Genomic DNA, 15,637 nt, shown 5'->3' on the forward strand with positions numbered 1-15,637 from the left:
TAAAAGATGCTGGTGGTCCTTTTTTCTGTTGGTGAACTTTGAAAGGCAAGTTGCTGCCTTTGTCCCTTTCAGGAGTTTTAAAGCAAGTATGTCACCTCAGAAATAGGATACCAAAGCCAATATTTGGTTATATAATTATGAGAGATCTTTTTCTGTTTACAAACGTACAAACAATTTTCACAGGAGGGATAAATCCAGCCTGCCTTATCTTTTCTTATCACAGTGAGGTATTAAGCGGCTTTGTAAAATAATTTATTCTCACTTAATTTGACATTTTATACCGGGAGCTAAGCATTTCCTTGGATTTTTTTGAGGGTTATCTTTATTACTTGCCTCCCCGCTCAGCCCTCGGGCAAAACTGGATGGGAGCCACTGCATTATTCATTGGTGATGCTGAAATGGCTCTGCCCCTTATCAGGTACTACTGGTCAACAGGTACAGTGATGGCACTCGGCTCCCTCAGATGTTTGCATATATTCATCTCTCTTGTTAAAATCTGGACTACAGGACCAGAACCTGAAATATATAAAAATATTGTAAAGAGTTCCTATTTGCAAATAAAATAAAAAAAAAAAACAAACAGAACCCCTTATGCTCTGAGAGCAAGCAGGTGTTTCTCGCGGAGGCAAAGAGGGAACTCCACCTTCCTCTTCTGAGTGGCCCATGGGCCACGTCCCCTCCTCTCAAGGGACTACTGAGTCTTCACGTCAGGTTACAGGCCTGCTTTTCTCATTGAAGCTTAATTAATGATGATTATATAATCCTCCCAAATGGAAAATCAAATCTCTTGTATTTGATTTAGCACAGCCAGTGACTCATGCAGTCACTCCGCACGGCTCGCATTGCAGTTTCGCTGCTCGGCTGCTCTCGCTTGGGCACAGATAATTCGAGGAGGAGCTGGGGGGTTTCACTCATGTGCAGGCGGCTCGTGTCACATCCCCGGTGTAGACAGAGCTGCAGAAATCTCCTTGCAGCAGGGGTTACAGAGTACAGCTTCCCGCACACCATCCCCAGGAACAGCCCAAGCGTGGACCCTCCTGCTAACCCTGTGCAGCTCCTCTAGCCTCCAGCTATCGCCGAGCCCACGAGCTCTAGGGACGGTGATCTGCTGAAAGACTGAACGCATGCCGCGAGCTTTGGGAACTTTCCTGGGCAATTTCTGGGAGCTGCACATGCATCTCCCTGCCCCTTCTGGGATGGAGAAAGATGCCAGTGACTGCTCCTCTGGGGGACTAGCATGGGCTCGATGTAGGTTGTGTGTGATCTGGCTCCCTGACAGCAATCCTGGTGACAAGTCACCTTGGTAGATACCAGGTATTTGTTCTACTTTAGCGGAAAAAAAATTTCTCTTTGGCATCTCAGTACAATGGCCTTTAAAGCCCCAGAGCTCCCACTAAAGTTAGGGAGAGCAGCTAAGCCCCTAACTGGCTTTCTAAGTCTCGGTCCTTCAAATTAATCCATTCAAACCCATCCCTATATGATGTTCTCTGCCATAAGTCACAATGCGATTAACGGAGAAGGTATGAGGGAGGAGGGAAGGGGGCAAGGTGACTGGGACCCCAGCACGCATGACCCCCTTCCCCCAAGCACCACCGTTATATGAGCAATGAACAATAATAAAATGAGCCTAAGAAAATGATAATTCAAGAGAGGTTATGTTAAAGGTTATGTGGAAGTAGAATAAAGCTAGTGACATTTCTGTTAAAGAGGGCAAAAAAGGACCTACCAGTTCTTCAAAACATTAGCAAAGGTTAACTGAGAAGGTGAAAGATTCGTTAGGACTGTCACTGCCATGACCCTACATTAATGAGAATGGAATAGTTATGTATCCTGATGGGACAGAGCCTGCCCAGGGATAAAAGAGCTTCCTTGGCCCCAGAGTCTCCGGCATTCCTGTGGCAGGAACAGGCAGGCAGGGAGGACTCAGGGTCTACTCAGCAAACCATTGGAAACAAAGGTAGGATTTGGCATTGGGTGGCTAAAAAGGAACAGCAGAGATTTGTATTTAGAGAAGAACATCCTGTATCAGTCTCCCATGTGTAAAAACATGCTAACACTTCCGCTGCTGAGAAAAGCTACAGGGAAAAGCATTCTTGAATACATTCATAAGGAACATCTCCTGCTAATTAAGCTTAATTTGCAATTTCTGTCTTTCTCCCCCAGCTAACTCTTTTCTTTAGCTTAGCCTCCTTCCTCCACAAACACCTCCAAGAAGCAGGATTTGGGGCCAGCTGGTCCTACGCACGTAGGATGAGTGCTGCCCTGTGAGCGCTATGTCTCTCCCCACCTCCTTCCCAACATTGTCTTTCTTGCCCGCTTGCCCGCACACCTGGAGAATGGGTATTTATTTAATGGGAGGAAGAAGACAGCAATTACTGGCAGGTCCGGCAGGTGACAGCCCTGGGGTGCGTGGTCTGGGGGGACAGGGCCTGTTAATGGGGTACCCTGAGGTGTGGTTGGCCAAGCAGAGGTGGTAACCCGCCCCACCGCTGCCCGCATCAGATGCTCAAAGGTGTCCCTGCCACAAGTCCCTGTGCCAAAGCACAGCCGTTTGTCCCCAGCCCCGGGGCTGGAAAGCTGCCCAAAGGGTGGCTGTGTTCATGCGCTGCTCGCTTGAGCTGATGTCCCCCATGCCTTGCTGAGGGTGCAGGCGGCAAGAAGCCCGGTGGAGCTAAGGACAGCCGCTTCAGAGGTCTGCACCCTCCTCCAGATGCTCACTCTGTCCTTGGCCCAAGGTTATCAGCTCCCAGTTTGCTGCTGCCGCTACATCGCGAGTCCGGTGCACTTGATTCCACTTTTGCTGGGAGGTGGTTTTGTGGCTGGATTAGGAGCCAGGCTGGTGAGGGGGGGCATGGGGGTGACCCCCGGCCAAGGGGGAGCAGTGCTGGGGACGCACTGGTGAAGCAACTGTTTCCACCGGCCTCTGCACTGAGCTGGGGAAACTAAAGTTGGGATGGGAAAGCTGCCGTTCTGCCACGGGGAGAGGGGAAGGGGGCCAGGAGGCAACCATGGCAAGGGCCATCCCCTCCCTATCCACCCGAGGGTCAGACTGCAGCAGAGATGGGAAGAAAGTGGAATAGACAAAATGAAGTGGAAGGTTTAGAAAAAGGTGGCACAACGGAAAAAAAAGATCTTAAAAAAAATTGAAACAGAAAGCACATGTCTCATTAGAAAGCTGTAAGCTGGGGTCTTTGGAAAATGATCTGGTGTCCTCTGAAATCAGTATGTTCCCATTTAGTTTATATGCACTAAGCTAGAGAAGATATCTGTAATGCAAGTTTTATCTTTCTTCTGAGAAATAGCCACTGATAACAAATGCTGGGATATGAAATCCTAACGGGTAAGAGGGCAATATTAAGGTCAGGCCAAAATAAAAGGCGGAAAATCCTTGAAGAAAATGGATCAGAAATTCCCCTGGTAGAAATGTATCCTTATGAGTCAGCACCTGAAATCCGGTTTCTGCTCTAGAAAACAGAACAGCTTGGTGCGTGCGTCTGTCAGGCAGCCGCATTTCGCTTCATTCAAACTAGAAAGCATCCAGGCAGTTACAGTTTTTTATACAAATAAAGCCTCAAATCAGATGGCACCAAACAAGAGATACGTATCTGCATCCTGCACGTCCGTTTCTATTCTAGTCATGTGGAGCAAGAGCAGAAAGTTAAATGGGGACAGGGACGTGGGTTTTTTTTTTTTTTCGCAGTGTGGCATGCAGTTTTTGGAAAGCACGGTGGGGAATTTTTTTGCTGAGGATGACCTATTTGGAACAATACCAGCAACTTTGGAAATGCCACTCTGGAGTTCAATCAGGCAAGTAACTAAGGCAAACTTGGGCAGGCAGGAGAAGGGAAAGTAATAAAAGAGTATTTCATTTCTGACACTAACGGCCGTGCAGCAATCTGTTTGTTAGGGAACAGGTGAGGTGGAAATCTGCTCTTCATCACTTGAAAGATGGTTTCCCTGGACTGACTGTGGTGCATTAGCGACTATGCTGACTGTATTTCTTTCCTTTTTTTTAATTTTTTTTAATTTGTTTTTATTATTTTTTTGAGACTATTGTGTTCTGCAGTGCTGGAGAGGAACGTAAAATGGCAGCTGGAGAGAGCGGCGGGTGGAAGCATCCTCAGCCATTCCGACGGCAGTGGCGTGGGGCGGTGGGTGCAGGCACTCCAGCACGCGGCGCTGCCGCCTTTCCCCAGATCTTTGCAGAGAAGGGCGAGAGGGCAGATTTGGCAGATTTGGCAGATTATCAGCCCTGGCACAGAATCTGTGTTTCATGTAAGCCAGCAGATAAGGTAGCAAGGTTATTATTTAGCTAGTAGGTGTGGTCTTAGCACACAGCATCGGCGAGCACAAACCAACCCTCCTCCGAACCTGTCATTATTTGCAAACTTACCCAGAGTCCAGGATCACTGCTAACAGGTGAAGGGCAATAACAAAAGCAACTAACACAATTTCACTCTTCATAGGTATTCGTCCAGCTTTTGCAAATCAGCTGCGAGATCCACATGAAGCAAAATTTACCCCATAATGTTAAAAATAGTCCTTTCATTTAAAAGCCTGTCTTGTTCAATGGAGCAATACTTATATTTTATTTTACACAGCTAAAGTAACATTTATACAACAATTAAAGCTTACCATTGCTGTAAGACCGAAAATTTCCTACAAATTTTATGTATTCATATGTTGGAAATTCCTTTGGGTTCAAACTTCCTCTCAGAAGATGACAATAAAACTCTAGTTCATTGTCAGCTGGATTGTTAAAAGAAGAAGAAGAAGAAATAAATATACTATTTAAGCTAAACACAACCAACGGTGCCTTCCAACCCCAATCTTGCAACAGGCAGCACGAGAGCAGCTTGTCACCACTCAAAGTCCTACACACCGACGTGCTATACGTTGCAGTGCTATACGTTGCAGGGCCGGAGCCTCTGCAAGGAAGCGCCTCGCAGGGATGTGGGATGCTCAGCGCCGGGCGCGGGTCCTGTCTGCCGGCAGCGCAGGGGCAGCCTTCGACACGGACTCGCCCTCCTCTTACACCACCTTCATCACAGGGCTCACGCTGCCATAGCACCGGTGTAGCAAAGGAGAGAGCCGGATCCTTCATTTATAGCTTTTTTGCTATTTAGGCTTTTCACGACTCACAGCTGTTCTACATCTTGTGTTGGAAAACTGTGCCTAATTACCTCAAAATATCTATTAAATTAGCTTTGGCATATTAGCTATCAGCTGCAGGTTTTGTATATACAGTAGATTAGGCAGCTGTACGTCTTACATTAAGGTGTGTTTTCTGGTTTCCTACCTCTTACCTCCTAGAGTGAATAAGGGTGAGGCAAGTAAAAGGGTTTTTAAGAAAAACAAAATTCAATTTGAAAAAGAATTACAATGGTTTTACTTTTCGACTATAATGCAAACCAAAGGCGTGTGACATCAGCACATCTCTGAACAGCATCTTACTTGAACAGGCTGAAATATCAATTAAGATGTGATTTGTCTCAGGCGAACTCTCAATTTCCATCGGCTAACCTATTTTCCTTAGCTGTCTCAAAAGATACAATATTTAATAATTAACAGAACTGCAAGTAGTCTTAGCCTAGTAGAATAAAGGCAATGAGTTTCATTTAAAAATAGTACCAAAGGGTCATTCGAGGTAGCAAGATCTTTTTAAAAGGCTATGAACCTAAGTTTTATATTGCACATCACATAAAAAACTCTTTCTGAGAGAAGATTTTCATCCTGCCCGTGCTTTTTCATTTACTGGGAAAGATAAAACAAAACTTACTTTTTAGGTAATCCGATGAGGCAGAATCTGTCATAAGCATACAAGAAGATAACATCTTATAAATCTCTGAATGTTCTTGTTCTGGGAGGAAATTTAACAAATTCTGATCCAAGACATCACACTGCAAAGAAAAAGGAACCTTTGAGAAAAATAGAAGTATCACAATGAGCAACACTTGCAGAGATGCGCAGCAATGTGGATATGAAGCCTGGGGCAGCTGACAGTTTTCCCACTGATTTCCAGGGGCCCCTGACAAAGCCTAAAACAGGGGGAAGCAAACCAAGTCGCCACTTCCCGTTGGGCTAGTTCTCAGCTCAGTTCTCAGCTCAATTCTCAGCACTCGGCGATGCTCCTCTAATGTTTCTCAGGGACCACCAGATGCATCGGGTATGTCCATACAATTAAATGACGAGACCTGGGAGTGAGATGGAAAATGGGATCCTGGCTCCCCGTTCTGCTCACCAGCGCCATGCACAGGTCTGTTGTGGATCACTGGAGCTTGCTCTCTGCCCAGCAAAACCCAACTAGCTGCAGCAGCGGGGCTGGGAGTCACCCTGGGCCACTGGCCCCGAGAGCTGGGTCGGTCCCAGATCCAGCCCCTCCCTGGGGGGACCTCCTGGGCTCCTGGGAAGTGCCCTTGAGGCGGCAGCCCTTGCTCCCCCTTCCCCACATCCTGGCAGGTGGGAGCAGGGAGAAGGAGACTCCCCAGTCTGGATGTGGGTTTGCAGCAGCAGTAGTTAGTCCACAGGGAGGGGGATTTCATGGTGCCACCCGCACAAGCCCTCTGGCCAGCCACGGGCTGGATACCCAGATGTCTCCCAGCGCCACGGTCAGCTGGCACAGACCTGAAATCCATCGGAAATCTAGGTACTGAGATTTGGGAATGGAAAGAGGAGATGGATTTGTGCAAAAGGCCGCGCCCAGCCCAGGATGGAGAAGACAAAGAGTCTGTCACAGGGTTGTGAAGAGGAAGGTCTCACTGTGTTTGGCATGGTGGCTAACCTAACGCTAGAAGAGCGTATCTGAAAGCAAGTCCTGAGATAAAGTGACCCTCTAATGGCATCGACTTACGTCCATCCCACTTGAGACTACCTCGGGCTGAGCTGGCACGCTGACACAGCTTCGTGTGTCGCCAGAGCAGCTGCTATCACACTGTATAGTCGTGTTGAAAATGTGTTAGCCCTGTATGAGACTGGCGAGTTATTAATCATCATCATTTATTTATGTATTTACTTAAGATTGTGCTTTGGTTTCCCTCTGCTTTCCACCCATGCCTGCTGTTCTGGGTGGAATTCCTGTTTAGACTAGTGAAATGCATCGAGTGCACTTTGAAAATCTGAGCGCTATGCTTTACACACTTATCTTGATGCGATAATACATTACTTTAGATTATTCAATTGTAAGTATTACATGTGCTCGTTACTTGAATATTCCTTTTGTGATGAATACTTGAAAATTACTTTTGTGACTTCAGTATACATCTTATTAATATGCATCCTACTGATATTCATGTAATTCAGTTTATAGATACATGTATATAAACATTATATTTACACAAAATATAGTACATTGTTCATGTAATTTTGGGCATATGAAGGAAGAACACCTAATGGGAAACTGCAGTGGTGAGTCCTGTTCAAGGCTTGTGGTACAGCCTCAGAAAAGTAATTTTTCCTTCTCATTCCCTTTCTACCTGTAAATGTTAGATAATGATACTTATCCACCAGTTTCACAGAAGTCTCATGGGGGTTAATTAACATCCACTCAGCAGTAGCTGCAGGAGGACTAGATGTGAGCTGTCACCACTCCTCAAACACATTATTGCTTCTTCGGTGACCTGAGGACGTACCACCTTTTGTCTCCGTATTGTGACCAAGCTCACATTCAAAACCTATTATCAGTTTTCCAATGTCATTTCCATTTAAAGGGATAGCAGCAGAGGCCTGTGACGGTGTCTATGGTAGGAGTTGCCAGACTTTTGTTCCACACACACCTCAGAGCAACCTCCTGCCCTGAGCAGGATTTCATTGATTTACAAGCCCTGGCATTTATATTTTTTACCACTATCATGTACCATATCCAGACTCTAATGTTTGGTTTGCATGTTTTCTGTTAGGGAATGCCATTTTTTTTTAAGTGAATATGAAAAAAATGATAAGGTATCTACTTTTTACTGTGTTTCACAACTCTTGCCTCCCGCAGAGGTTAGGCACACCTGTAAAGCACGGAACAGAATTTCTGGATCTTGTACATATCAAGACTCCAACAATGTCCTTGAATCAATATGTCAATCAAGAATACATCAACAGGTCAAATAAAGAGAAGGAAGCAAATATTCCACAGTCTCCCTGGAGCTGTAGGAAATGCCAGGCAAGCTATTCAGAGCCAATTCTGCACCAGACCCGAAGAGCAGACATCTGGTGCCATGGCAAAAAGGTGACCAGAGAGATGGACAAAATTTGATCATCACAGACAAAAATGCATCGGTTGGAGGGGAACAGTTTGCAGCTTTGTCTAATTATTCTAATTATTCTGCAGTGGGCAGTTCTGCCCCGCTGGCAGACACAACCACAAAGCATTGCTGAACGAGACAGGGAAAGCGGATAAAAGATAAATTACAGTGACCGTGGGTAGAGTGGTTAGATGAACTATGTTAATGCATATTTATGCTGCTAAGCTCGGAATCCATTCTGCGCCTTGGAATCTGTGGATCCCGCTAACAGACGCTTCTGAGTATTTACCCCTGGTAGCTACGGCAGGCAAAGAAACAACAGCTTTGCATCCGTGGATGTTGGTCTGTTCTAAAAACAATACACAGTAAATTCACCACAAGTTCTGTAATCGTTTGATGTATAGCTTAAATATCTGTGCAGTTACAACGAAACAGCCATACTCCAAAATGGAGCTCCTTCCTCACCTTTTCATTTCTTTTTGGGGTGGTGAGGAGGAAACATGATGAGTTATTCCCGCTGTGGGGAAAAAAAGCAGGGGAACTGAGCAGCACGGTCACTGCAGGAATGGGAAGGTGGAGGGCTGCAAAGGAGACAGGCTTCCTTCCCATCAACCCGAAAAAATCAAGATAGCTCTGCTCTTGTGTGCTGGGATTTGCCCCCAATATCAATCTCTATATCCTGCACCCCTGCCCACTGCTAACCCTGTAACGGCAACACAGCATGCATAACTTTCGTACGCTATAAGGTGCTATGCCCTGGATTTTTCCACGCTGACATATAACTTAACAGCAGAGCAGCTGCCTGAGCTCCACTGGGGAGCTCCTGGGGAGAAATAATTCCCCCAAGGAGAAGCTCAGCCCTGCCAGGGTCCTCCTGCCTTTGGAGAACCACCTCCCCACCAACCCTCGTGGGCCATCACGTGGGCAGGTGCTGAGCGCGGACCCTCCGGCTACGGGACTAAAGCTGGGTGAGATGGGCACCGCTCTCCCAGTTCGTGAGCAGGTGCAGCACCTTCTGCCTGAGTCCATGGACCGGCAACGTCCATGAGAAAGCTGCATCTCCTCACGCGGGTTGGAAACGGTCACTCTGCTGCCTGTGTTTAACTGTTTCACTCAGCAAAGCAGGCAAGAAGAGACAGGGAGGACCCTCCTCCAGAGATCTGCACAGCGCTGGGGTCATAGCGTACCATCTGAGTGGCAAATGCTATGAGTTGTGACCAGTTTTTCAGGAGTTTACTTCACTTCAACTTTAGTCAATCTTACCATGTGAGCTAAACCTCTCTTTACATCAACTGGCCTCCAGATCTTGTAACAACAAACTATTTAGAATTACAACAGAGGAAGTTTGTGTTTGAAAATACTCCGTGGAACTTAGGGAAGCTATATTAAAGAGAATTGGATATATTTGTTCTCAGCACCAGAGTCTTTCATGATTTTAATGAAAGAAAATACATCAGATTTCTTGATAGGGGCCCTCAGAGAGCCCTGCTCTGCGTTTTGCCCAGTTTTGCTTCCCTTTCAGTGCTCAAAGCAGAAGATTTGCAGAGCATTTTTTTCCCCCTGCAGTCACAGAGGAAAAAGAATTGTTACTTTGTCCCTCAAACAGTGACTGATTTTAGCTTACAAATAGATCCTGGAGGTAAACAAAGTAAGTCACATCACAGATTTTCCAGATACCACTCTGATCAGCTCTAAAACTTAAGAAGACGTATGGAAAGGGCAGCATGAGACTAAAATGCCCACTGCGCGCCTAACTGCACACTCGGCTGGGTCTCTGCCCATGGCCCTAGCGATTTGCCGACCTCGGGCAGGCAGAAGCCTTTATTTCTTGCTCAGTTGTGATCGCTGGGAGGCACCCAGTCACTCCGCACACATGGGCTGGTGGGGCAGTTGTTAACCATTATCACTCCATAAGCTCTGAGAAGGTCTGTGGGAACTCCTGCCCCACCTCCAGCCCCAGCAGGGTTGTCCCTGGCTTGGGCTGCTCTGTGCTGCTTCTCTGCAAATAAAAAATAACAACCATCCTTGTCCCAGTTTTGGGCAAAAATTATCACTCAAGGCATGACTTTGGGAGGGAAAACCAATTTAGTCTCTGATGGCCCAACTCAGGAATTATGAACCTGAATCCATCCATGTTCAGCTGGGGCTTAAGGTTTTAGGCACAGGGTCTGAAACGTGTCTTCTTGAAGAGCACTAATTTCCCACAGCAGATCTACTGTCCCCACTAAGAATCAGTATTTGCAAAGGCTAGCAATAAAACCCCCAAACCATGAAAGACAAAGAAATTCCATGGAAATCGGTAAGTGTATGAAGACCCAGCAGACTGCATGCAGGACAGGGCTTTCTCTGCCTTTGAAGTGAAGGTAAATATCAGAAAATAGTCAACTACTGGTTTTCTCAACTGTTGAGGATTAAAGAAAAGTGATATAGATAGATTCAGTTGTTGTTGCATAGCAATATTCTTGCGTTTACCAGGAGCTGCCGCCTTTCATCAAGTTCCTTTCGTCTCAGAAGAAAATAATTTTTGTTCATATTACAGCAAGGCAGTGTGTGTGAAATACATTTGTCTGGGTGGAAAACATAACACGTATTCGGTGAAAAAGTAAATGAGAGAAAAAGAACAGTAATTTTCCTAAGAACGTGGCTGGGGGGGTGGGGGGTGGCATGTATTTATTTGAGACCAAGCTACTAAAAATGAGTGTGAGGATTAATCCTTAATTATTGTGCTCTTTCTCCTAGAGCAGCCTTAGCAACAGGGCTTGGAGCAGTCCCTCTGCCCTGCTCCTCCAGCCCAAGCCAGCGCACCCAGGACTGTCTCACACTCCCGGAGAAAACAAGCCCTATGTGCCGGACCCGAGCGCCGAGCATCGGCTCCACCAGCATCTCCCGGGAGCTTTCCTCTTGGGAAAGCACAGCTAAGCCAACGGCTAACTCCCACTCCTCTGAATTCAATGGCGTTTTTTTGTCCTTTGCCTCCGTGGGAGGAGAATAAGGCCCTTAACAAGCTCCTCGCCGGGCTGCCAGCGGCACTGGTGCTATTCTCTGCTAGCTTAGAAATCAGAGATGGAAAAGATCAGGCAGGTCACCCTGTCCCTCCCCTGGCCAGAGCATTCCCGCAGAGCTTTTTCCATTCAAGCCGAAGTGCCTCATAGCAACAAAAATCCTGAAGGGTATGAATCAGACGGAGAGAGAAGCGAGCTGATCAACAGCAGCGCCCAGCATAACGCAGGGACAATGCTCCTCACCGCATTTTCAGGAAAACACCACCCACTCACCACCCTTTTGCATCTGCTGCTGAAAATGCAGGGCCCGATCCTAGGATGTGTAGCAGAAAAGCCAATGCCAGAATTAATTACTCACCGGTAAATGCCCTAGAAGAGGTGTGATGCTGTCAGACACGTAGATGATGCTTCCACCTGTGGTCACTGCTATAATGAAGCCATCTAATGCCTAAGGAAAACAGACAAGTGGAGAGGGTTTTAATAGGAACGAGGGGTGTAAACAGGGCGTCTCATTGCGTGTTGATCAAAACTGTTTGACTCCAGCACCGTATTGTCATCGAGCTGTAGGAACGTTATCTCTAGTTGCAGAACAGTAATGCTCTGATTTCATAGTCTGATTTAACTTTTACAACGCTCTTTGTAGTCTAGCAAAACCTACTATTGAAGCGACAAAGGGCTCACAGGAACATTTCATGTCTCAGTTTTTAAATTAATCACACATTTTAATAATGCAAAATGACTAAGACTGGATCCCTTGGAAGTTATTAAAATGAACATTTGAGCTCTGTGTAAATATCAAAGGACGATGAAAGGATGTGGTCCTATCTCAAAATGGTACTTCCCTGCAAACCCCATAAATCTCAGTTTGTATTAATGTAACGTTGTATATTACTGGGCTTTCATGTAAGTAAACGCAATGCAAATGATCAAATAATCCTTAGCCAGAGTTTTAATTGAGTGATTTATTTTAAAGGTCATGGTATTAGATTACTCATTCCAAGAGAAAGTCACCCTTCCGCACGATTTCTTCCTCACTTCGGTGCCACCTTGAGGTAAGCCCCTTCACTCCTAGGACTGAAGGGGAATGTCAGCCTTATCCCCATCCTCTGCACAGGAGCAATTTCACCTTCAAAATTAGTTTCTTCTTTAGTCTGGGCTGCAAAGTTTTGAGCTAAATATTGTTCAAAGTTAAATCTAGGTAAATCTCCAGATCTAAAGCAACATTTCCCCTACTCTGAGCAGAACCCCTCCAAAAATTAAGAGTCAACAGTAGGTGCCCAGAGACTGTATTAAAACCTTCTTGTGGTAATAGAGGAGTCACTGGTGAAGCTCCCAATGCCTTCAAGAGGAGCAGGTCTGGGTCTTCCCTGTCAGTTCACTGGTGACCTGGTGATGCCGGTGGGATTTGAGCATCACGGACCCTGCAAGCACGACTGAGTCAGAGCAGAGTGCGACTCGAGCCCAGGGGCAATAGCTGCTGAGGAGACAGGTGTACTGCAAACAGCCTGAGCAGGGTGCCGCGGCGCTACACAACCTTACTGCAAACCCAGGCGTGCCTCCAAGCCAGACCAGCAGTTGATCCTGTGAGCCGCAGCACACCCTTCCCCCCCGGCCCCGGCTGACTTCAATAAGGGAAAGAATTCTGAGAACACTGGAAAATGCTAATTGTTTCTCAAAAAAAAAAAAAAAAAGGAAAACACAAAGCCTTGAATAAAGACACAAACATATGTTCCTTTTTCCAGAGAACGCTGAGCACCCGCAACTATTTAAGTCAATGGGAATCTGCTGGTGCTACAATCCTTTGAAAAGCAGGTCAATAACTTATACCCCAGTAGAAGAGCGTGTGTTTAGCATCTCTGAAAACCCTCCAGCTGCTATAGTTAGTTTGATTTTGTTAAGTGCAGAGAATATGTTTTTCTTTAGTGCAGTACATTCAAGCTGTTTGCTAAAAAAGCAAGATAGCTGTTAACCCATAGACGAGAGCAGTGGTTTTACAAGGCAGCTGGATTGTGCATGTTACTATGGTGAAGGTTGTTGGTTGTTTTTTGTTTTTTTTTTTTTTTAAAAATCAAGTCTTTATTTCATATCCAATGCAAATTATACAAAGTGACTCACATCAGAATTTTGTGGTAAAATCAAGTTAATGTATGCATACATAATTCTATTTTTGTTTACTCGCAACTGGTCCTTCCAACAGTAAGATGGCATATCCCTCTTCAAAGATTTTACTACTGCAAGAGTCCTAGATGGACAAACATAGCTCCTCTGTAATTTGATGACAGCCTTTTAAATGGCATAAAAAAAGGCCATTTTCAGGAAAGCTGATGTATTACCACAGCCAATTATGCTTTGATTCTTTTGAATTAGTGCTTGAAAAAAACATTCCCATCTTTTAATAACAGGACAGGAAAAACTTCAAGCAGTCTTGTCCAAATCTTAATAAAGTAAGATTAGTAGAAAGGCGAAAAAGAAGAGAATGATGAACAGCTGGCTCAACAGGACATCCCAATACTCAATGTTATCTTGAAGGGCATGGAAAATCACAGTAGCAAGAAGGTGATTTATAAGCTGGGAAACTGAAAGCGATTGTTCTAATCTAAAATTGTGTGGCACACAAGTAGAATCAACAAAGGCCCGGCAGGTTAAGACAACTGCCAATTTATGGCTATCCGAGGGAAATATTTCAGTGCAGACTGCAGGAGTTACGTATGTTAAGTTCCCGTGCCCTGGGATGGGAATTGGGGGTTGATGGTGCAACGTGAGCAAAGCCTCTCTTCATGCCAAACCAGGGGAGTCTCATCACAACGAACTGCAAAGGCTGAGGGACCACCAGCCCCTGGGGGACAGCAACATGCCGCGGCTTCGTGTCACCCATTGGTGGGTCAGGCTGCTTCCCCGGCATCCCTCCCTGGGCCTGCAGGCAGAGCCCGGATCGCGCCCCATGTTCATGTCATTTGTGGGAGGAGGAAAAGCTTGTTCCCAAAGGACACAGCCGGGCAATGCAACCTCCACATGTTTAGTATGGGAGAAGATCCTTGCTAAAGAAGGTTCTAGCTGTTACTGAGAGAGAAAAATACATTTTAGCAGCTCATTTGCATTTCATCTCGAACCTACATAAATGCCATTGAGTCACCTCCCTTCAAATCCCTGCCAGCATTAAAAGCACCTATGGTATAATTTAAAGGTAATTTTAAAACTATCGCTGCAAAATAACCCTGCTCCTGTTAGAATAAAAAGTGTTTGATAAGGGCCTTGGAAATCGCTAGAGTGGAAGTATTAACTGTATCAAACCAAGAGGAGCTGTCAGGTTTTATGTGCTCGTACAGCACCTAGCACTGGCGGGATGTGATGCTGTTGCTTTTGAGGTGCTAGTCTTGCAAAAATATTAAGTAGCAATAACGCCTTCCAAGAACAGGAGAAAAACTGCCACGTGCCCTTTCCCTCACCTCGGTTTGTAAAAATAAAATGTGACCTGTGACTTGAATCTCTCCCCTGGATTGCATTTCTTAGGAATCCCCGCGCAGCTTTGCAGCCTGCGGCAGCGCAGCGCAACGGCACCGCCGGGAGTGAAGAGCAACACGTGGGGACTCTGGTCCCTTGTCCCAGTGACAACTCTGCTTGACGCTCAAATACAGCCCTACCTGAAACCTCCTCTTTTGGAACTGCAGATGGCATTTTATTCTAGACGCGTGGGCATTTCCACGACTGCTAGACAAAATCAGGAAAGGTATATAAGCGTGTTCACCTCCAACATCAGCTGCGTGAATTCTTCGTTGCTGAGAAATGAAGGCTTCCAGTCCTGCTGAATTTCAGAGATCTCCGTCTGTGCCGAGACTTCTAGACAAATAAAACATTTCATTTTTTAAGATTAAAAAAAAACTTGTATCTTGCAAGCCTATATGATTTGCTATGAAAAGACAGAAGTCACCTTTATATTCAAAAATGCAGTTTTCAAGTATGTGTTTTGCATACAGAGACAATAACGACTATCTAAACTGGGACCAATCCTGCAATGTTTTCCTCTTTTTTTACTCAGCTCAGCTTGAACTGACTTCAGTGGGAGCCTGTATTCACACAGCCATTGGCCTCAATCAGCATTACTTACCTATTGATCAAAAGATAAAACCACTTTGCATGAAATGAAAATCAAGCAAGGATTAGCACGTCTCAAATTGATATTTACAATTTACAGCTTCAGAATTAGGACGCCAGGGAGTTAAGGTGCAACCTACAGCTTCTGCCCCAAATAGGAAGCAGCAAGAAAACTCCTTCAGAGGAGCCTCAAAGTGCCGTGACCCCGAAGAGCAGAGTTATTGCTCCGTTCTCCAAAATGAGCGTTTGCACTGGAGCACTGGCATCTCATCCCAAATCCTGCCTGGAGAGGAGGGTCCCCGTGCTCTCAGC

The 15,637-nt window shown here is 45.7% G+C and overlaps 1 protein-coding gene across 1 annotated transcript in view; it reads right to left on the reverse strand.

Moving 5' to 3' along the window:
- NPAS2 (neuronal PAS domain protein 2) overlaps window positions 1-15,637 on the reverse strand; it is a 108,337-nt gene that overhangs the window by 31,504 nt on the left and 61,196 nt on the right. Inside the window, exons 4-7 of the mRNA XM_054224846.1 lie at window positions 14,979-15,070; window positions 11,592-11,681; window positions 5,780-5,900; window positions 4,636-4,749 (exon numbers count right to left, since the gene is read on the reverse strand). Coding sequence (XP_054080821.1) covers window positions 4,636-4,749; window positions 5,780-5,900; window positions 11,592-11,681; window positions 14,979-15,070 — 417 coding nt within the window. The remainder of the gene's footprint in view (window positions 1-4,635; window positions 4,750-5,779; window positions 5,901-11,591; window positions 11,682-14,978; window positions 15,071-15,637) is intronic.

The sequence above is a fragment of the Rissa tridactyla genome, chromosome 1 (assembly GCF_028500815.1).
Source record: "Rissa tridactyla isolate bRisTri1 chromosome 1, bRisTri1.patW.cur.20221130, whole genome shotgun sequence".
Classification (NCBI taxonomy): Eukaryota; Metazoa; Chordata; class Aves; order Charadriiformes; family Laridae; genus Rissa; species Rissa tridactyla.